Here is a 21,631-nt window from a genome sequence, read left to right as displayed (position 1 = left end):
GAGGAGAAACGAGAGAAAGGGGTCTGATATACCAGTAAGATTATGGGGCATCGAATTGAGAGACCCTGACAACCAACAATCGTACAAGGCACCTATTCGTAGAGCTCCGAATTACTACCAATTCTACCTCGTAAGACGATGTTATTTGGGGTCAGAGGAGGGTCCACAAAATCAGCGCTAACGTCCAAACACGGGTTAGCCTGGATAAGCTTAATCGCGGTGCATCTTCCGCGCGACGCCAAGATTTCGACCAAATTTTTGGACGGACAGGGCTTGTCTCGACGACACTAAACCTCACATTCGCAACTCTACAGATAACATGGGAAAGAAAAGAAAAGCCGGCGGTCGCCCGTTCGGCGAGTCTAAATCAGGAAAGGAAGATGGCAATTCAAAAATGAGAGTCACCACATTCGAGGATGTCGCAGATTCCGAGGACGAGTTCCACATCAACCGAGACAAGATCCTGTTAGAAGAGGAGCCGGCGGCGAAGAGATTGCGCAAATGGCAAGAAGAAGGTATGTTCGCCGCGATTATTATTATTGGAAATCTCAGCTCACATCTCTGCTAGAAAAATTTCTCCAACCTTCGGACGAAGAAGTGCTCGGCTACAGCAGCGGCGAAGACGAAGAAGATGAAGACATTGCGGACGCCTCTGAGGATGAAGAAGAGGACGATTTGGAAGGTATAAGGGCAAAGGCTGGTGTTGGCGAGGACGAGGATGAGGAATACGGCGGATGGGGTCCCTCGAAAAAAGACTACTACGACGCAGACGCAATCGAAACCGAGCAAGATGCGCTCGATGAAGAGGCCGAAGCCCGTCGCCTACAGCAGAAACAGCTTGAAGCGATGACCGAGGCTGATTTCGGGTTCGACGAGGACGAGTGGATGGACAAGAAAGACGAGGCGAAGACTGCATCGGGCGATGTGGTGACTGAAGTCCTGCCGCAACTCAAGATCACGGACGATATGAGCGAGGAGGAAAGACTGAAGATTCTGAAGTCACGATACCCTGAGTTTGAGCATATTTCCAAGGAATACCTCCGACTACAACCTCTCCACGACGAGCTCGCATCAGCAGCCAATGCAGCGCAACGCCTTGTTGAGAGCAGAGCTGCAAAGTCCGGCAAGCTCATCGGCGTTTCAACACCAATTCCAATGGCAGTCACAAAATACCGTGCATGCGCGGCATATCTTGCAGCCATGGCTCTGTACTTCACAATACTTGGCTCAACAGCTGCTGACGATGCCGCGAATGTTGCCCTGGATCCCACCGAGCTTCACGACCACGCGGTGATGGAAAGCCTACTCAAGTGCCAGACGCTTTGGGCAAAGGTTGAAAGTCTCCCCGTGGGCGATCCTATGGTGGATGCTTCCAATGGCGACGAGTTATCCGTTATCGAAGAGGCCAGCTCCGCCCCTGAAGAATCATTGACGCTAGATGCCCGCGCAAAGAAGGCGAAGAAGGACAAGAAGAGCAAGGCACAACTTGCTGCCGAAGCCGCTCAAGCGGAAGCCCAAGCGCGCCGCGCAGAGAAGCTCCGCAAGACGGAAGAGGAGCTCGCATCACTATCTACTTTGACCGACAAATCTGCCCAACGCAAGGCAGCGAAGCAAAAGAAGACCCAACAGCCAATGCTTAACCTTCTCGATGCCGACGATTCCGACTTTGGCGAGGAGACGGCACTCGATCCGTACGACCTCGCCGAGAAGGCCAGGAAGAAGAAGTCTCTTCGATTCTACACATCGCAAATCGCGCAGAAGGCCAACAAGCGCGATGCTGCTGGCAAGGACTATGGTGGTGACGCCGATGTTCCCCATCGCGAGCGCCTCAAGGACAGACAAGCCAGATTGCAGGCTCAGGCTGAGAAGAGGGGTCAAGATACCGCGAATGCACCTGGTGTTACTCTTGGTGAAGGCGGTGAATCATCTGACGATGAGGATGCTCGAGGCGGACCTGCTTCAGGGGAGGACGAGTACTACGACATGGTTGCTGCGCGTAGCAAGGCGAAGAAGGCTGCAAAGACTGATCTCGCTGCCGCTATGGCTGAAGCAGCCCAGGGTGGCGGCAGAGTGGTACCTGTCTCGACCATAGGAGAAGACGGCAAACGACAGATCAGCTACGAAATCCTCAAGAACAAGGGCCTGCACGCGAAGCGCAATAAGGCCGCGAGAAACCCCAGAGTGAAGAAGAAGCTGAAGTATGCCGAGAAGCAGAAGAAGTTGAAGAGTCAGAAGAGGGTGTACTCCGGAGGTGAAGGGAGAGGAGGGTACGTCTTTCTGTGTTCTCTCATGACTGATGAACATTATGCTAACGTCTTCATAGATATGGTGGTGAGCTCACGGGTATCAAGAAGGGCTTGGTCAGGAGTACCAAGTTGTAGATTCATCATTAGACAAGAGGCGTATGGCGAACATTGCAATGTGCATCGAATCACGCTTCACATTCACATATACGCATTTTATATCATTCATTGCGCACCTATGGTCGAGCTAATACGCTATAGATGTTCAAGTCCAAAAAGCAGAATAGAAACAAAGCCCCAATTGTTGGGTAATTCGAGCACCCATCCCATTTTGCACAATCTGTTTCCTGGACATGGTACCATGTACCATCGTGTCTCCTCCCATGCCCGAATTTCCCTGATGCCAAAACGCCAAACACCACGCTCGAAAAGTCGTCAAATTGAATTCATGCCAAATCTCCGTACTTCATCTCACATTCTCTACCCCTTCCCTCAAACCAATCACGCATCATCGACCATGCCCTCCACCGTCCTCCGCCCACAACCATGGACTCTACAACTCCAACACTCATTCTCCTCCCTCGCCTTCCTAATCTCCCCAACATCCGCCTCCCTCCTCCTCTCCCCCTCGCCATCCCCCTCCCCACCCCTCCCCTTAACATCCAGCCCACTAACCCACCAAACCGCCGCCCCAACAACCTCCATCAAGACTTCCAGATCCGCCTCCTCCCTCGGCGCATACACCAGCACAAACTCCCTAGGCACGAACCTCCTAAACCACCCGCCCCTCGCCAACGGATGCCGTTCCCCCCACCCAGCCTCAATCACCACCTTCACGTCCGCCGGATGCAGCGTGAGATGCATGCTCCCGTCCGACGGATGCGCATGGCATATCTCGCCTCCGCACGTCCGCGTGATCGGCGTCCGCGCGAACAGCCCGCTCGAATGCTTCTCGAAGCACGACGTGCGTTCTAACAGCATGTTTCGCGGTTCCTGCGCGAGGAGCCGTAGTCTGGCGACCAGCGCGGCATATGTTGATGGGGAGGACCGCTGCGATTGCTGGCGCTGGGGGGCGATGCCTGCGATTATGGGGCGGGGTCCGCGGCGCTTGGGGAGCGTGCGGAGGTGGCCTGTTTGTGGGCGGAAGTGTGGGGGGATGGGGAGGGGGCGGAGAGGGTCGCGGAGGGAGAGGATGGAGAGGAGTTTGATCTTGAGGTAGCCGGTTGGGGTGGACGGCGTGCCGCCGGGACCGAGGCGGAGGAAGGATTGGTAGTCGTGGTGGATGAGGTGGAGGGCGAGAAGGGGGAGGACGATGGTTAGGAGGAGGGTGAGGATGGAGTCGAAGATCGAGGGGAGGTTGCTCGGTATGAGTATGGGTTGTTCCATTGGGAGTTGCGACATGTTGTGTCGGTTGTTGTGGTCAAAATGTGGAATTGAGGTTGTACAGGGAGGCTGGTTTGGCGACGACAGCTATACCCTCGATGTTGAGTAAATGCCCGCAGAAGAGGCCAGAATCGTGTCCAAACAAAGTCCCAATTGTGCGTATCTCGTTTTCTGCTGATTTTGTGCGGAGTAATAATAATATTTGAGGGAGCACATTCATAAAATCCCCCTTTGACGTATGATTGACGAATGATCTTCCCCCAGGTACCTCCGTGGGATCTAATCGATATATCGTGCCTTAGCAGAAAAGCGAGAACCAGACCTCACGACAGGAAAGCAAATGTATAATCTTCTTAACGTTCTTTAACAAATGTATGAGAAAGTGGGCAATCGTGTGACTCAAGAAACGAAAACCCTCGAGGTCATTTTCCCTCCCCACGAAAGCAAGCACCCAATGCATAAATACCTGTCCAGTCCGCCAATCTCTCAGCTATTCCCACGTCCCCCCCAAGCACCAATTGGACGAAAACACAAGGGGCACGAACAAACAAACAGTCCCAAAAACCCTCCGGACCACCATGGCGAACCAATCAATCCCCCCCATCTCACACAGCTTAAACTTGAAAAGGGAATTGTGGCGGTCGTTCACGTGTCGCTCCCCCTCCGCTCGTGAGACCAACTCACACCTGTTTCCCCTCTCTCCCCCAACGGGTGATGGACCCTGTGACATCAAATGCGATCCTCCTCACTCTTTTCACCGTTAACTGACTAGTTACTTCGTCCCCCCGAAGACCTCGCAAGATAATTGGATTGGACAAACCGCACAGTCAGTCTAGCGTTTGGTCTCTTCCTCCGCCGTCATTTTGCATATTCCCAATTGATCCTTTGCTTCCATCGCCGATAATTACCAAGTAATCTTGTTAGCTCTTGTCGATTTCCCTCCCCGCACGCACGCCCTATGTGACGATGTATCCTCCGTATACTGGGAAGCAGGAGGATCTGAGGAGGTTCGCCTGATCTCGCTAGACACCGTGAGTTGCGATTGTTGGGCATGGCCATGCGGGCGGACGTTCGTACGTGCTGACCGCTTGTCCTTTTTATCGGAGGTCGTCTGGTTGGTTGGGAGGGTTGGGATGGGGTTACCTGTTTTGATTGTGCATTTTCTTCATTTGGTTCGGGGTTGAGATTGGAAAACGATGCCAACGTACGAGTGCGTGTACGTGTACTCACTTGACCATACGAACGTACGTATGTACATGGGCGTTAAAGCTAAAGGCACACATGCCCCGAGTCATCTATCACAGTCCCGCAGCGTGCCGTATGCCACGCAATGGCACATTGCAGGCTTTGAGACAGGGCCCAATGCCAATTGAACATCGTGGGATTCATATGCTCACATGACCACACGATCGTACGTACATGGTCTTCAAAAGCACACATGCCGCGAGTCATCTATTCAGTCTAATACCGCAGCGCGCCTTATGCCACCCACGCAATGGCACATTTCAGCCTTTGGGACGAGGCCAATTGGAATTGGAACATCGTGGTAATTCTAATTTCTGACCGCTAAGTGCTGCTACTGATGACTTCCTGGCCAACATCTAACGGTTAATTGATTTGACTGACGCAGCTAGTTGGCTAGATGGAGTGTTTCGAAGATTGGAAGGAGGTCGGACATGACGAGGATAAGACTGGGGAATTGAAGAGGCGTCTCATTGTGCCTCCCCTGTTGTGAGGAGAGGAATTGTGCATACATATGTCCATTCATAGGTATATATACATAGATAGGGCACATAACCAATGCAATCCAGTCCCATATATACATCCCCTTCCACAGATATATCCCTTCCATACATACATTCCCTTCCATAGATATATCCCCTTCTGTAGATACATCCCCTTCTATAGATACATCCCCCTTCTATAGATATATCCCCTTCTTAGCACCATCTAAAAACCACAATGCACCAAGCCCATCCGCCTCCTCTCATCGGTATGGACAATGGGCACTCAAAACATAAGGTCTGGGAAGCGGGACGTCAATATTGTTTGCGATTCTTGAGAAGTGCGTTGGAGTTATGTTGGAGTTATATTGTACTTTGTATCTGCGTTGGGTTTTGTACGAGTCTAATGGAAGACGTCGCTAGTTGTACTTCAAGTAGACGTAGAAGCAATTCCGCTCGGAATCGAAATAACGGTGTCGGTATTGGTATCGTCGTGTCAACGAGTAGTACTGCGTATACGCTCCGCCGACCTCACTCACGCAGAGACTATCCACGAAACCCTCATCGTCCTCTCACCATCCCTCAATCTCCCCCTTCCCTTACTTCCCATCTCTCCATAACCCCCAACATCTCACACTGCAGCGTCTCTTCTCAACCCCTCACGACTGTCCCCGAACCCACGCCTCATACTCCCCCCTCTTCCCCCCAACATCCCAGAACCCCCTCCTCCCCTCCCCGCCCTTCCCGCCAATCCCCCCCTCCAATCCCAGAAACTCATACGGATCCCCCTCCGCCAGCACCTCCTCGCCCTCGCGCGTCCACTCGCCCTCCCCCTTCCTTCCCTCGCGCGCGATCTTGCCGGACCAGCGCGCCCAGTGGATGGGCTTGAGCGCGGGGGACGACAGCACGATGCCGGATGTTAGGAGGAGGAGGGAGAGGAGGAGCTCGAGGGTTATGTCGAGGGGGAGGGGGGCGTGGGCGCCCGAGGCGGCTGTGGTGGTGTGTTCGTGGGTTGAGTAGACGCTGTGGGGTGGAGTGGTTAGTTAGGTGGTGAGGGAGGGGAGGGGGGAGGGGGGACGTACGCGTGTGTGAGGAAGAGGGCGCCGAGAGTGTTGAGGGTTGTGCTTAGGAAGGTCATTGTGTGTGAAGTGGGCTCGAGGTGAGCGGAACGGGGGGTGGTTTGGTGGTGGGTTTCTTCTTCGATTCTTCTTCTTCTTTTGTTGCGGGGAGCGCGAATTGGTTTGGATGTGGGAGATGAGTCGCTTTGAATAGTTAGGCGACGGGGTTCTCGGCGGAGAAGGTCGGCTGGTTCCTTGCGGGAGGGAGGTTGAGTGGGGTGGAGCTGTCGGAGGAGGTTGCGTTGTGGTGATGTGCTTTCTGGGCGAGATGCTTTCGAGATGTCGTGATGACTAAGCGCACCGCACCCGTAGATTTGCGAGACTTCAGGGCTCGACGGATTTATCAAAAGGCAGGTAGAGAAAGAGTTTGAAGTTTACACTCGAATGGTACAAATATGCATTCGCCGTATCCCAGATCATAGATACAATAATTAATGTAGTCACCAAAGGGCCGACCAGCGTACATCAACACATAATGCCGGCAGCCCCGATATCCCAATCCCCTCGTATATAACCCATCATCTCCGTCACCGTAGCCTTCCTATATAGCATACAATACAATTCCCAATCCGGACGTTATCAGTCCCTTCCCGGTAATTTTCCCACACCTCAAGAGTATAGCAGTACATACAAGACGAATCCAGACCCTGACGAGCCTCCCAACTCCAACGCGCGAACAAAAAGGTGGTATAGAGCGAATGCTGCAACAAAAGAAATTATGAACAGTTAAAAGTGATTAGTCTAAGCGCGATGGGCCCACTCGGCAAGCTGGTTCGACGAATCGACCGAGTCTTGGTTCTTCTCGTGGTGGTTGCCCATGGCGGAGTGGTGGTGGTGGTCCATCGAGTGGGTGGAGAGGCCCTCGTCGACGTCGTCGATTTCGTCGACGGCCTTGACGTCGCGGGTGAGCTCGACGTAGTCGTACTATCGAAATATTAGTTAAAGGGTTTCCGACGAGGGAAAGTTGGAGAACACTTACAGCAAACTCTCCGATCTCGACGTCGTCGATACCGAGAATCTCCTCCTCTTCCGAGGCACGGAGCTTGAACACCGGGAAGAACTTTCCGATGAAGTCGAGAACGCCGAGGATGATGCATGTGCCGACGAAAGAGTATGCTCCGCCAGCGATGGAGTCGGCGATCTGGTATCCTAGCTGGACCCAGTTGTGGTTCAGCCAGCCGCCAGCGATGACAGTAGCGCCGTCGAGATGTGCAATGTAATCACTAGGGAAAGTCAGTATTGACAATCACAGGTCAGCTGTTGGACTCTGAACTTACGCAGCGAAGAATGCAGTCAAGATGTTTCCAACGAAACCACCAACTCCGTGAACCGCAAAGATGTCGAGAGCGTCGTCGCAACGGAGGAAGTACTTGAGCTTGGTAGCATAGTTGCAAGCAATACCGCCACAGGCGCCGAACACGACCGCCGCCCAGGCCGGAACATAACCGGATCCAGGAGTAATAGCGACCAGTCCAGCGATCACGCCCGAGCAGAATCCCACCGTCGACCACTTGCGTTCGAGGCGGTAGTCGACCAAACACCACGTGATTCCACCCACGCTCGCAGCCAGAATCGTCACCACAACAGCCATGATCGCGCGCAAGTTTGCAGACAACGCGCTACCCCCATTAAATCCGATCCAGCCCACGATCAGGAATACGGTGCCTATGACGATGTGTGTGACGTTGTGGGGGCGGTAGTTGAGCTCCTGGGTGCCGTGGCCGCGTCGCTTGCCGAGCATGTACGAGTAGGCGAGAGCGGCGGTTCCGGAGGCGATGTGGACGGGAGTTCCGCCGGCGAAGTCGAGGCCGCCCATGTTGTACACCCAGCCGGCGGGGTTCCAGGTCCAGCAGGCGATGGGGTCGTAGACGATGGTGGTCCAGACGAACATGTAGATGATGCAGGGTAGCATCCTGCCTCTTTCCGCAACGGCTCCAACAGCGAGAGCAACCCTGAATACGCGTTAGTCGCACGGTAATGGATAGACGTGTACCGGGAGAGGGGGCCTACGTGATGCAAGCGAACATGCCCTGGTAGACGCAGAACATGAGGTCCGGGATGCGTGGACTCCCGATGGAAGGGGCGGCGAGCACATTCATCAGGCCGAAGTTGTCGAGCGCTCCAATGTATTTGCCGGCCTTATGGGAAAAGGCGAGAGAGTAGCCCCAGAAGAACCATTGGAAGAAGACGACTCCGGTAGACATCAAGGACAGCCATAGCAGGGAGAGGGCGGATTTCCTCCTCGCCAGTCCCGAGTAGAAGAAACTGCATCAATTGTTAGTGAGCAGTCGAGCGGATTGCAGAGTTCCGATGGTACATACCCCACGCCGGGGATCATCAAAAGCACGAGGGCTGTCGATATGATCATGAATGCGATGTCTCCGGGCTAGCGAGCGCTGGTCAGCACGACACGGAACATCGGACACTGGAGAAAAGATCCGAGGATACACATACATTGTAGAAGACATTGAGATTGTATAATCGCGAATCTCCTCCGGTTGCGAGAGTGTCATTTTTGAAGACCTCGAGAGGTAGGGTGGGGTCTAGCCCAGAATCGACAGGGTCCATATTTGTCGATCTTACTTTGGGTGCCTGCGAGTCCTGGAGGGTGCGATAGAAGAACGGAACCAGATGCGTGTAGAAAAGGAAGTTGTGAGATTAAAAGGGATCGAGACTGAAGGAAGCCGAAGCAATGGGCCGGAGCCGGAGTAAGAGGAATAAGAAGAAGAAGAAGACGAAGAGAAGAGTGAGCGCAAGGAACGGACGTAGAGGTTGGGAAGAAAAGCGAAGTCTTCTATCTCCAGGGATCTACGGGTATCTTAGAGTTGTGGAGACCTTGGCGGCGCGGGCCTAGGGTTCGCCTCTTCGCAACTGGCGGGGAGGTGGGAAGAGGGAGGATTACGGTACGAGACGAGGACTCGAGACGGGCAGCAGCAGAAAGAGGAATTGGAACGGAGCGTGGCACGAAGGGGATGTTTATAGAGACGGGGCTGGAACATTGGTTTTTGAAGCTGGGCTGGGCACCAAGGTATAAGGTATCTCCTCCCCCGATATGGGCGACAGGCGACAGGCGACAAGCTACAGGTGTAGTGACTTGGACTATGTAGGCACAAGGGGGACCTGGGGGGGATTCTATAAACGCGGGCGGACATTGCGTTCTGGTACTGGTAGGGAAAGCATGAAGCACCCACCAGGGTTGGCCTGGGACATGGGATATGGGATATGGCCTGGGATGGCCTGGATGGGAGAGAGGGTGGGTGGGTGGAATAAGCCACACAGTGGGGTGCGAGAGATAGCTGCAAAAGATATTGACCAATCTCTGAAGGATCGCTCGTATCTGCTTCTCGGTCTCCAGAGTGCAGAACGGTATCGGAATGTCGCATCTGCTGGGTATTTTCTTTGTATGATACCTAGTTAAGTAATGAAGAGAGCAGTGTAATTAGACACTACCATAAGTACTTGCATGTTGTGTAGAATCGAGTAGTAGTACGTTGTATCTACTTGTATTGGTCCTGTACTGTGTATCTTTGGGGAGTTCGAGACGGGAAAAGGAAGAAGCCAGAAGCCAAGGGCAGATAGGGAAAACCAGGCTAGTCCACAAGCGATTAGCTCTCGGCTCGGTTGTCGAACCACGCCCGTGGGATGACCTTCAACCCTCGAGACTCGACTATTGTACCCCGAAGATAGTTACCTACTGTACTAACAATGTATCAGCACGAGCATGTCAGTATGTAGGCATATTAACCATTCGTATGTAGGTACGTATATATCTAGAATGTAACTCTCTGTCTTACTTTTACACAGTATATATGCACACGCCCCCTCGTTGCGTTCCCCAGAATATGTATGAGTACGGAGTAGGTACGCGTACCCAGGATAGGCAAAAGACCAGAAGGACAATAGGCACGCGACAGGCTGTGCCCTATTATTCGCATACCGTGTAACGGTCGGTACTATGGAAGGTCTTGTCCTCCCTCTTCTTCGTGCTCCGAAATCCAGTCGATAAATGTTGGCCGTTATTCTTGTAGCCAATTGCTGGCGAGATAGGGCGAAATACCGCTTGGTGGATGTGCTGATCAACCAGTACACAGTAGTACCGCGTACTATCTATTGAATTCACTCCATCTATCCATACCCTCCATCCATTCACACAGAGTGGAACGGTATCCATTTATTAAACATTTCATTAGGGCGTCCCTCGCCAGTTTTACCTTTCCTTGTCCTCCGTATGGACTACATATCTCCTCGTCGACTCTAAAAGTCGTAAGACACATGCTCGGCGTGTATGGTTGGCGTGGATGGTGGATGGACTCATGGAGGCAAATCCCCATGCAGCGTTTCTTATCAGTACCCCGGCAAGTAAGCTAACTTCCAAGTTCCCCCTAGCGCTCGCCAAGCACAAGCCATGTCCGTAACTGGACTAGGGGGTGACCTCTCTCACGCCCTCTCTGTTTGGTTGTTTCTCTCTCCTCGAGTCCTCATACATACACAGTATGATCCTATCGATACTACTTACAGTAATTGTCGACCTCATGCACTCAATATCTCCAGACAGGACAGGCTAAAGATAGCCACCCTCTATTTGCTCGAGCCTCGAGGTTGATCATTTCTTGTCAATATTCAACTCAGCTCAAACCAACCCATCTGACCTTTTGAAAAAGAAACCCTTCGAGACGTGATACGTTCTGATATGATATGAGATGCTCCTTTCACCCACCTTCATCAAACGCGCTTAATGCCTCCTTGAGTAGGAAGTCCTACGCCGACGGCCCTATCAAAAGCACACATGGTCCATGTTCCATAATCCATGCCATGATCCTGATCCAATCCCACCGCCGTCACCGTGTACACTGTACCCCATCCCTTTCATCCCGCATATCCCACTGCTTCCAAACAAAACATCCCAACGCCCCAAGCCCGCCCAGCCAGCATCGCCCACCACGTCCACTCTCCGGGTACCTACCTAAACCTAGCTACAGCTCCAGCACCGTAGCGTAGCTACCTAGTTAGTTACTCTATGCGTAACCGTGCCTGCGTCTTGCATACATACAATTACAGACCCTTATCTCCATAGCCATCCGCTTCCCCAAACCTAGAACATTGAAACCCCATCAACCTTGCAAGGTGGTGGCATCATGGATTCACATAATTGTTTTTGCCCACGACTCGGCAAGCCTCGTCGACCTGGGAATGGACCAATATACTCACTCCCTTTTTGCTTTACTTTCTGATCGGTCAAACCGTCGAAACAATCTCACTTGAAGGGCCGTCAGCCTCCGCACGCCAACGCCCTCAGGAGCCGTCCGACGTATTACAGAGTGTCCCGTCCTCTTCCGCGACCATACCTACCTACGCTCCGGAGGGGTTCGATGCTTCGAGTCTTCGACTTACGGTCTTCGACTTACGAGGTTCAAATGTAATTAGTTATCACCTTAAGCACCTAGACACTAGGTATTATAGACAGCTAGGTACGAGTGCTCTATAGAGTGCCGCCAGTGATATCCCTCTTCCTGGCAACGGCGTTGGAGCAATTATGGTAGGACAATCGCATTACACTACATATCTACCCATCCTATCCTTAGCCACAATGCGGTGCGTGCCTCTCCATCGTTTCCCATTGCGTCTACCTCCATCAAACCCACTGGGCTACTCTTCCCTACCAAGTCCTCGGCCCTATAGTCTCCCTAGACCACAGTGCTCTATTTTCCCGCAACACATACCTTGTACTTGTATGGTAGCACGACAGCATGTAGTCCCTCTGAAAGCGTGGACCAATAGTTAAATTATCGGACTTGGTTCCGCAGTATCGAAACGGTGTACTGGGACCGATGCTGCGTCGTGAGGATCACGCCGGATGTAACGGCGTGAGAGCGGGCAGCCTCGTGGGCATGGCCGTTGGATACCTGCATAGGTGGATGAGATGGGTAATTACTGTGGCCAGGCTCGTGCAGTCAAGTAGTTCGCAGCGTGTCATTGGGAGAGGTCGGTTCGTGGAGAGCTGAAGGGGCGATCCGAGCGTGTGTATATTGGACGTACATACCGCGTCCCTGCGTCAGCGGTCAAGTTTTCGTCAGATCAAACGGGAACCTGCCCTACCTAGGTACACACGTCTCTAAGCTAGGGAAGGAAAGCCTCATAAACCCGTTATAGACGTCGTGAAGCAGAGTGTAGCTATATCCATCAAAGCTCTCTTTGCGTAGACAGTGTTTTGTCCTCTACCATTCCCACATTCAACATCACGACAGTAAACCCCTAAACAATTACTTCGTTCCCTACCCGAGCGAGACACAAACACGACGCATATGCATCGCCGTATATTACACCAAGACCTTCTCCCTGGACGCGGAAGGTGTCACGACTCTTCAACCTCCGTCCTCCCTCCCTCCTTTTACGGCGCATACGCGCTCGCTCGCTCGCAGAAAGTACGAAATGTCCGTAATCATTAGAACGAGAGTGAGAGATATTTGCTGCGATATTTTTACGACCCAGCAAATGGGATATGCAGGACAATATAACACACGCAGTGAGTTATATTATTACGCTGACGGCGGTAGGTTGCAGCTTGTATAGAAGGCTTGGTGAAGATCACCGTTGTGTGGTTGGGAGGGGGATGGTGAGGGAGGGTTGTAGTTTGTTCTGAAATGTGTTTGACCGTCTGTTCCTCGTGTGTGAGTGAGTTGCTGTTTTTACAGATACAGATGTAGCTGTATGTTGTATGTAAAGGGACCGGATTGGGCAGTCTTGTGGTTTTTTGGTTTAATAGCAATACATAATGTTTTTGCAAATGGATGCTGAGTCTGGCGTAGGTAACTGTCAAAGAAGGGCGCGAATCAGATTGAGACAAGGTCAAGAGGACGAATAGGAAAGCTGCACTATCTGCTTGTTGCTGATCCGGGCATGAGGGTCTGAGACGTAAAGTAGATGGAGTGCATTCTAAATGATGTGAAGTTAGCTATTCGGGTACCTTCCTATCGTGACGTGAAGAGGATAGTACTATTTCTTTAGCTATAAGTTTACCTAGAGTATCTATCGTAATATTTTGATATGACAAGAAAGATTATTGCTATTTTTCACGGTTTTCTATAGCTACCAAAACTGATGTTAAATTAGACCTTGCAACTAGACACTGTCTTTCCCCGACAATCTCGAAATCGTCGCTTTATCAACCTTAAGAACAGCCCAATCCTCCATGCGCTTCGCACCAAGCTTGTCATAGAACCTCAAAGCCTTCTCATTATTCATCAGACAGACCCAATCCATCTTCACACATCCTGCTTCCTCCGCAGCAGACGCCATCGCCTCGACTAAAAGCCGCGCATACCCATCGCGTCTGTACTTCGGGACGACATACAATTCCTCCAAGCAGACACCAGGAGCAGCCGACCAGGTCGAGTAATTGAAAAAATAGATCAATAAGCCTGCTGGCACGTCGTCTGGTGAGTAGATGAGCAGTGGCCAGGCGATTCGACTGGCTTTTGAGTCCGTTACATCTTGCAGGTGCAGTGTGTCTGAAAGTGCTTGTTCAGTGGCACCTATTTCGGCTTCTGGTGCTTGTTCCTCTGCAGCGGCGCGGATGAAACTCAGGATCAGAGGGACGTCTGAAAACGTCAGTATAGATTCTGGAATAGAATGGAACATCATGGTTCTGGAGGGATCGGCGAACCTTGAGAGCGTGCATGCCGAACCAAAGGGGATAAGCTCATTCTGGCGGGCCGAGGTACGCTTCTGGAATACTCGATCAATGTATTGTGTCACACTGGCGCTCCTGTTTAGACGTACCTTTTCTACTTAAGAACATGTCAAAAACACGCCCTACGAGTAAATGAACGCCCTACAAGAACGATGAGCACGCAGGAACAAGAAGAATCCTGACGTTCTATTGGTTGGAGCACCAGCAAAACGCCGATGTCTCTTTGCTATTGGCTGCTTTAGTGACTCGAACATGCCCCTCATACGGAAAAGGGTTCCGATCGGAAATCGTGTAATAAAGGAGCTCGCGCCATGCGGCGTCGAACATTTTTTCGCATTTGACGTTCAAGTTCACATCGCCGATCGACGGTAAGACAAACATGGCTTTGGACAGCAATGTCTCTTCGTCAGTCGGGAATGATGTAGATGACCATGCAATGGAAACCGACAGACACGCACCAAATCATCCAATTGTAAGACGACTGGCGCATATTCAGTATAAAAAACTGACCTTTACTGGCTAGGAGACTCAAAGTCGCATCGAGCGCCAATGGACGAACCCTCATGAGGAGAAGACCCAAGTCGGTTCTCATTCCATTCAAACCATTGCGGCACCTACCAGCACGGATGCTGGATTGATGATGAATCTTGAGAACGGTCTCGTGGGCTGGGAAAGTTCAAACGATCCCCAAAATCCTCTCAATTGGAGACCTGCAAGGAAATGGACCACTACCTGTCTCCTTTCCGTTATTGGGTTCACTACACCATTCGCCTCGTCCATTCTAGCTCCGGCGATTTCCCACGTCGATGCTGAATTCCAAATACACGATTTGACAAAGAGTTCGATGCCCGTGAGCATCTTCCTGCTTGGATATGCCGTCGGTCCCCTCCTGCTCTCCCCATTGTCCGAACTGTATGGTAGGCATATTGTCATGACGGCTGCCAACGCATCGTTCTGCCTATGGCTGATTGGCTGTGCCCTCGCCCCTTCACTCAACTCCCTCATAGCATTCCGACTGCTTTGTGGAATCGGTGGATCTGCGTCACAAACAGTTGGAGGCGCCATCATAGGTGATCTCTTCACCGTGCAGAAAAGAGGCAGAGCCATGGCTATCTGGACCATCGGACCCATATTTGGCCCGTCTCTGGCGCCTGTCATCGGCGGCTTTGTAGTCCAATACCTAGATTGGCGATGGGTCAATTGGCTTACCTTATGCCTAGCCGTCCCGGCGACAGTGTTGTTGGCTCTGTGTTCTCGCGAAACCAATCCGCGCATAATCCTCCAACGGAAGGTTGCAAAGCTGCGCGTGGAGCTTGCTCGTCCGGAACTCAGAAGCGTATTTGCAGGATCTGAAGCAGTCTTGTCTCCGAAAAAGGTTCTCATGAACGGCCTCATGAAGCCATTGCAGTTGCTGTTCGGCTCTTCCGTTGTCTTCGGTGTGTCACTTTACATCGCCTTTGCCTACGGATGCCTATACTTGTTATTCAACACGATACCCATCGTCTTCCAAACTACATATGGCTGGTCGCTCGGTGTCTCTGGAGTCGCCTACCTGGCATTGCTTCTCGGCTACCTGATCGGCCTCGTCATATTCTATTGCCTGTCCGACAAACTCGTCAAACGATTGATGCACGCCAACAACGGAGCGTTCGAAGCCGAGTTCCGCCTCCCCGTCGCCGTATACTCTGCCGCCCTTCTCCCCGTGTCATTCTTCCTCTACGGCTGGACTAGCCAGAACAAAGTTTTCTGCGCCGTGCCCATCATCGCTCTCGTCATCTTCGGAACCGGCTTCGAATGCATATGGCTCCCAACACAATCGTATATCATAGATGCCTATCCCCAGCACGTTGCCAGCGCGCTCGCTGCGGCTTGCGTCATGAGGAGTATAGTGGCCGCATTTCTGCCATTGGCAGGACCGGGTATGTATCAGGCGCTGGGCCTTGGTTGGGGAAATTCGGTCCTGGGTTTCATAGCATTAGGATTGACTCCTGTGCCAATACTCCTAAGAAGGTATGGGAAATTGCTGAGAGAAAAGGCAGATTGATGTCAATCTCCCATGCTTTTGCCCGTAATATAATCACTGTGGAATAGCATTAATTTTGAAGTTAAGAGTCGGGTTGAATCACAAGACTCGTAAAAGTACCTAGATATAAGATATATCATGATCTGTAAATACAATACCTTTGAAATGATGGACGATTCGTCTGGTTCGAGATTAAGTTTGAATATATTTAATTATAAGTTTGACAACTTTAAACTTACATCTAGGATCAGCGCAAATATAATTCATATTATTACATTTTGCAAATTGCAATCCAGCAAAACACCATACTGTCTTAATAGCGTCCTTTATGGGAACTAGATGCTTGTGAGGAGCTGTGGATTGTCTTGGTACGAAGTGCTGCTTTCAGCCTATAATCAAAATACGACAACAGATGTTCAAGCCCATGCAGAGAGATCACAAAGAACTTCGCAAGTGGGTGTGAAGAATCAGGAAGGACGAGAACGAAAAAATAAAGAACCGGACGCATGGTACAGTGGTGGTGATCTTGATGATCGTGACCGTGACGAGGTGTTGTGTGAATGAATGACTTAGAATGACTTAGAATCTGGTAAGGATGTCTGTCGTTCTTTCCGATTCCGATCGCGGGTGCAAAAACTGTGGCGATGCGCACCTGCCTACAGATCGTTAGTCACCAACCCACGCCCCTCCCCCTGTGTGCCTATGCCTATTCCTCTCGATGACAAAGTCAATACATAGTTTCTATCGTTTCTCCTGGTGCATCTCGTGAATATTTTCTCTTTGTTCTACTTTCAAAGGGTCACTCCCGGTCTGGTGGTTGTCGTTGCAACTCTTGTTTTCCCCGGTGGTAATCTTGTTTTCGGGTCGCACCGCCACACAGCAACAACTTGGAAGAGCTTCCTCGCTAATGCTCAAGCAACGCTGATCTTTGCCGTGACAAGGAGACAAGCCGCGCCCATATACATTGTCTATCGCCTGACTGTCTACAAGATAGATATGAGCCACGACCCGACTCACCGAGGTGTCCGCTTCTCCGTAGGCCACGAGAACGCTCTCTTGCCAGAGCAATATTCCGTCGATATGAGCAGACCAGTCGTCGTCAACGCGCCCGAAGCTGCCCTAGAGTCCTCTGGATCCTCCGGAGACGATGATCAAGAACTCGGCCAGCGTCTCGACGATGCCACCGCTCAGTACCATTTCTCGCCACCGTTGGTCGCAACTCCACTCGACGAGGTCACCCCATTGAACGCTGTGGGGTATGGGTATGTCGCAGGTCAACCTCGGCCATCGCGTGGTCCCCTGAGCAGCACGGGCGGGCTTGTTGCGCCTCACGATGCCCATCCCGCGCCCATACAAACCAGCGGCATGAGTTCACAACGAGCCGTCCGACCCAGCGCTGTTCGAACACCCTCAAATACGTACGCGCCCGCCCGCCGACCCCAGCAATTTTCCTTGAACTCGACCCGAAACCGCAATGCCTCCGCAAACCGAACCCGCCGAAATCCTAATGCAGAATACCGTGCCCAGGAGAAGGCCTATGTCCAGCGCATTCGCCAGGAGGATAATCAAGACGATTTCTTCACCGACGTCACGACGCCGAGCCTAGGCTATAGCACAGATTCCGAGACTGACGACGAGTCGCCATCCACCGCCGATTACATCGAGAATGACCCTTACGACCAGGAGACCTTGTTGTATTACGGAAATGACGATATGCAGCCTTCCGTCGAAGAGCTCAAGATTCCAGAAAACAGGGAGCGGCTGGAGTGGCACTCTATGCTGGCTAGCGTTCTCACCGGAGATGTAGTTAAGCAAGAGAAGAAACGTTTGACCGGTAGCACTGAACAACAGGGTGATAACAGCCTGAAGGCTGAGCTGTGGATGGGTATTCGAGCCAGGGTATGCAATCGGCCATTGCAGACTCAACGTCGTGTGATCGATGATGGTCGTGCCAATATCAAAACACAACTTGAAAGCATCATATCATTTGAGGTTCAGGGCGCTATCGAGGCCGGACAGACTGCAGCAGCACAGGTTCAAGAAATCGTGAAGAGAATAGAAAAGCTAGAGGGCCTCTACCCAACTCGACAAGCACTTGAAGCTGCCTATCCGCGAGCGGCATCCCAGGCATACAAGGACAGCTGTGACGCTGTGTTCGCCTGGCATAACACCACGGAGCTTATCAATACCGAAATGTCTATTCTGAAAAAGTGGGTCGGCAATGACGAACTCGACTTCTCGAAACCACGAGCGAGAGAATCACAAGACCATCATTTGACGGATGACTCGTCATTCATTGATCGTATTTTGAAAGAGGACGGACTAAAGTCACTTCAAGGAGGCACGAGTCTTCTCGTCAAGCTGGAGCAAGTTATCCACAAGGCAAAATCCACCCTTATTGCCAATGCGGAGAGCTTTGCGGAGCGACATCTACCACCTTACATCGAGGAACTGCTGACGCTCATCAACTTTCCGTCTCGCCTATTGCAGGAGATCATCAAAATGCGACTGACCTATGCTAAAAGGATCAAAGACCCATCTCAACAGGGCATCATGATGGCGGAACAGATGATCAACCAGTTCCAAATTCTTCTTACCCTTGCTGGCAAGATTAAGGAGAGCTACATCGTGATCTCGCGTCCAGAGCCTGGATGGGATCTTCCGGTCTGCATCGAAGAAAACTTCGACCAAACAGTGTTGGAAGCCTTGAAGTTCTACTTTAGGATGCTGAACTGGAAACTTTCAGCTAATAAGAATACATTCAAAGAGGCGGAAATTCTTGAGCAGGAGTGGGAGTTCTGCAATAAGTTGGGCAGACAACTTGAAGGTGGCGATGTTGAGGTTGCCGAACAATTTAGGTATGCTTGGGATTGTTCTTATGAGGTTACTTTACTAATCGCTGCACAGCTCCCTCACCTCGAAATCATTGTCGCGCCTAACAGCTCATTTCGACAAAGAGCTTCAACGCCGTCCAGATGAAGCAACAGCTGCAGAACTGGACAAGCGGTACAAAGGGATTCTAGACTCCGTTCGTGTAAGGCAGCGAAAGCTGTTCCGTTTCTCCAGAATTTTGACTCAGCGCTTTGAGAATTGTACTGAGTACAACATCAACCACATCGACCTGGATCAAGAACAACTCGAGGATCTGTACGAAGCTTTGATCATGACCGACCATTTCTTGGTCGAGACTACTGGTGCCGAGAATCGAGACATCTACATCCTCGCATCGCCCGCCCTTCAAGACAGACCAAAGGATATCCAATCCCTTCTAACCACGTGCTATCACGCCGAGGAGAACCCGGAGGATCCCTCAAATCCATACGTACTGATTCTCAAGCCTGAGAATGAATTGTTCTGGGAGGGGAAACGCTTCGCGGCCGATATCAAAGCACCTGTTCTTGATTTGAAGCAGGGTCGGCTGCGCCTCGTCGCTGATGGTTCGCAGCAACGCCTGGTAAACGCGAATGCGTCTTTCCTCCAGTCCATAGGGACGGACCTGACCAAGTTGATCGATCAGCGTGCCAATCTGCCTCGAGTCAACCAGGAGCTACAGAAGATCAAGAAAACTGCATTCAGACTTTCCAACACCATTATGGATAGTGTCGAAATCATTCGAAAGCAGACAGCCGGTCTCGATTGTCAGGATTTGATCCAAGCCTGTTTTGCGTTCGCGACTGAGTTTGGTCAGCGTTCCATCCTGTACATGGACTACAATCGACGCGCCATGAACAACATTAAGTTGACAAAGTTGGCTCTTGATTGGGTTAGCTTTATTTGCGACGACTGCATTGCAGCCGATCGCAAGACCTTCCGCTGGGCTGTGGTAGCCTTGGAGTTCGCCATGATGATGACGCGAGGACAAAACATTCTCTCGATCAGCGACTCAGAGTACTCTAGTTTGCGCCTGAAGGTTGCCGGATGCATGTCTCTTCTCATTTCGCACTTCGATATCATGGGTGCAAGATCAACAATGGCCGCCCAAGCCGAAAGGCAGCGCCAAGCCATTGCCGGCAAGAGCATGGTCGACCCAAAGAATCTGAAGGACGACGAAGAATCGATCGCGTTGACACAGGCCCAATGGATGCAGCAGCTCGAAGACATTGATGCTTGGAGGAAAGATAAGGAAGCCGAACGCCAGGCACTCGGAAGAGTGTTGGAAGATTCTAACGAAGCCGATCGAGCACTTACTTACCTGTCGTCTTCGGCTACTAACGTGACACTCCGATGGCAACAAGGACAATTTGTTGGCGGAGGCACTTTCGGCTCTGTTTATGCTGCTATGAACCTGGACTCAGGACATCTCATGGCTGTGAAGGAAATTCGTCTCCAGGATCCGCAGCTCATCCCAACTATCGTCTCTCAAATTCGAGATGAGATGGGTGTCCTACAGGTCCTCGATCACCCGAACATCGTCTCTTACTACGGAATCGAACCTCATCGAGACAAGGTCTACATTTTCATGGAGTACTGTTCTGGAGGATCGCTTGCCGGATTACTTGAACATGGAAGGATTGAAGATGAGACCGTCATCATGGTATACGCGCTGCAGATGTTGGAGGGTCTAGCTTACCTCCACGATTCTGGTGTCGTTCATCGCGATATCAAACCAGAGAGTAAGTCCAGCATCATGAATACTTAAGGCTGTGTCATCCGCTAACATGAGCTTAGATATCCTTCTTGATCATAATGGTGTCATCAAATTTGTCGATTTCGGAGCCGCGAAGGTCATTGCGCGACAAGGTCGTACCCTCGCCGCTGAGCATGCAGCTACACGACAAGGTCGTCAACGTTCGATGACTGGTACGCCTATGTACATGTCTCCCGAGGTCATCCGCGGCACGAGTCTCGGTCGCCACGGTGCAGTTGACGTATGGTCTTTGGGCTGTGTGATTCTTGAAATGGCGACCGGACGGCGACCTTGGGTCCTCGACAATGAATGGGCCATTATGTACAACATTGCTCAAGGAAACCCTCCCCAACTACCGACCAGTGAACAGCTCAGCGACCAGGGTATCGACTTCTTGAACAAGTGCTTTGAGCGCGACCCAAGCAAACGTGCAAGCGCCGTTGAACTGTTGCAGCATGACTGGATCATGACGCTCCGAGCCCAACTATCTTTGGAACCACAGACACCCAGCGACACATCAAGCACGTCCGGATTTGGCTCTGCAGCATCTTCTCGACAGAATTCTCTCGTCGAGTAAATCCACTCCCATATTTCCCGCACCTTAATTTGCCCATATCATTTCCCCTTCTCATGTGTCTTCGGCATCTCTCAAACAACATACATGCATTAATTTCTTTTCCGTTCCATTTCTCTTCACCCCATTCCACTAGGGAATCCATCCTTCCCTCTTCTCTCTCTCCTTTTGCATTAGCGATGGCGTTCACAAAAAAGAATACATACACCGGATCCCCCCCTATCTCCCCTTTCCCTTTTGTCTTGCTGT

General features: G+C 51.4%; 8 protein-coding genes across 8 annotated transcripts; 3 read left to right on the top strand and 5 right to left on the bottom strand.

Annotated features, from left to right (window-relative positions):
* Positions 1-319: 319 nt before the first annotated feature.
* BU24DRAFT_341440 (uncharacterized protein) lies at positions 320-2,381 on the top strand (the record flags this gene model as incomplete). Its single annotated transcript, XM_033523274.1, has 3 exons — positions 320-515; positions 569-2,279; positions 2,324-2,381. The coding sequence occupies 3 exons, from the start codon at positions 320-322 to the stop codon at positions 2,379-2,381; spliced, it is 1,965 nt and encodes a 654-aa protein (XP_033387422.1).
* A 182-nt stretch (positions 2,382-2,563) lies between these two features.
* Positions 2,564-3,820, bottom strand: BU24DRAFT_112186 (uncharacterized protein). The gene has a single exon (XM_033520809.1). It carries the CDS (start codon positions 3,642-3,644, stop codon positions 2,745-2,747), a length of 900 nt encoding a protein of 299 aa, XP_033387421.1. The 5' UTR covers positions 3,645-3,820; the 3' UTR covers positions 2,564-2,744.
* Positions 3,821-6,009: 2,189 nt separating this feature from the next.
* Positions 6,010-6,488, bottom strand: BU24DRAFT_458789 (uncharacterized protein; the record flags this gene model as incomplete). The annotated part of the gene is made up of 2 exons (XM_033531672.1): positions 6,010-6,373; positions 6,433-6,488. The coding sequence occupies 2 exons, from the start codon at positions 6,486-6,488 to the stop codon at positions 6,010-6,012; spliced, it is 420 nt and encodes a 139-aa protein (XP_033387420.1).
* A 607-nt stretch (positions 6,489-7,095) lies between these two features.
* BU24DRAFT_112141 (ammonium transporter-like protein) lies at positions 7,096-9,161 on the bottom strand. The gene is made up of 6 exons (XM_033520807.1): positions 8,923-9,161; positions 8,790-8,854; positions 8,479-8,733; positions 7,746-8,420; positions 7,448-7,691; positions 7,096-7,392 (listed from the first exon to the last, which is right to left on the bottom strand). Exons 1-6 carry the CDS (start codon positions 9,034-9,036, stop codon positions 7,210-7,212), a joined length of 1,536 nt encoding a protein of 511 aa, XP_033387419.1. The 5' UTR covers positions 9,037-9,161; the 3' UTR covers positions 7,096-7,209.
* Positions 9,135-9,994, bottom strand: BU24DRAFT_112172 (uncharacterized protein). The gene has a single exon (XM_033520808.1). The coding sequence runs from the start codon at positions 9,849-9,851 to the stop codon at positions 9,288-9,290; it is 564 nt and encodes a 187-aa protein (XP_033387418.1). The 5' UTR covers positions 9,852-9,994; the 3' UTR covers positions 9,135-9,287.
* Positions 9,995-13,587: 3,593 nt separating this feature from the next.
* Positions 13,588-14,171, bottom strand: BU24DRAFT_458787 (acyl-CoA N-acyltransferase; the record flags this gene model as incomplete). The annotated part of the gene is made up of 2 exons (XM_033531671.1): positions 13,588-14,066; positions 14,132-14,171. The coding sequence occupies 2 exons, from the start codon at positions 14,169-14,171 to the stop codon at positions 13,588-13,590; spliced, it is 519 nt and encodes a 172-aa protein (XP_033387417.1).
* A 517-nt stretch (positions 14,172-14,688) lies between these two features.
* On the top strand, positions 14,689-16,300 carry BU24DRAFT_364478 (MFS general substrate transporter). The gene has a single exon (XM_033524247.1). The coding sequence runs from the start codon at positions 14,796-14,798 to the stop codon at positions 16,200-16,202; it is 1,407 nt and encodes a 468-aa protein (XP_033387416.1). The 5' UTR covers positions 14,689-14,795; the 3' UTR covers positions 16,203-16,300.
* A 661-nt stretch (positions 16,301-16,961) lies between these two features.
* Positions 16,962-21,631, top strand: BU24DRAFT_112032 (MAP kinase). The gene is made up of 3 exons (XM_033520806.1): positions 16,962-19,039; positions 19,089-20,794; positions 20,850-21,631. The coding sequence occupies exons 1-3, from the start codon at positions 17,178-17,180 to the stop codon at positions 21,383-21,385; spliced, it is 4,104 nt and encodes a 1,367-aa protein (XP_033387415.1). The 5' UTR covers positions 16,962-17,177; the 3' UTR covers positions 21,386-21,631.

The sequence above is a fragment of the Aaosphaeria arxii genome (genome assembly GCF_010015735.1).
Source record: "Aaosphaeria arxii CBS 175.79 unplaced genomic scaffold BU24scaffold_2, whole genome shotgun sequence".
In the NCBI taxonomy this organism is placed as follows: domain Eukaryota; kingdom Fungi; phylum Ascomycota; class Dothideomycetes; order Pleosporales; genus Aaosphaeria; species Aaosphaeria arxii.
Note: the sequence above shows the minus strand (reverse complement) of the source record. Positions and strands in the feature narration are given on the sequence as shown.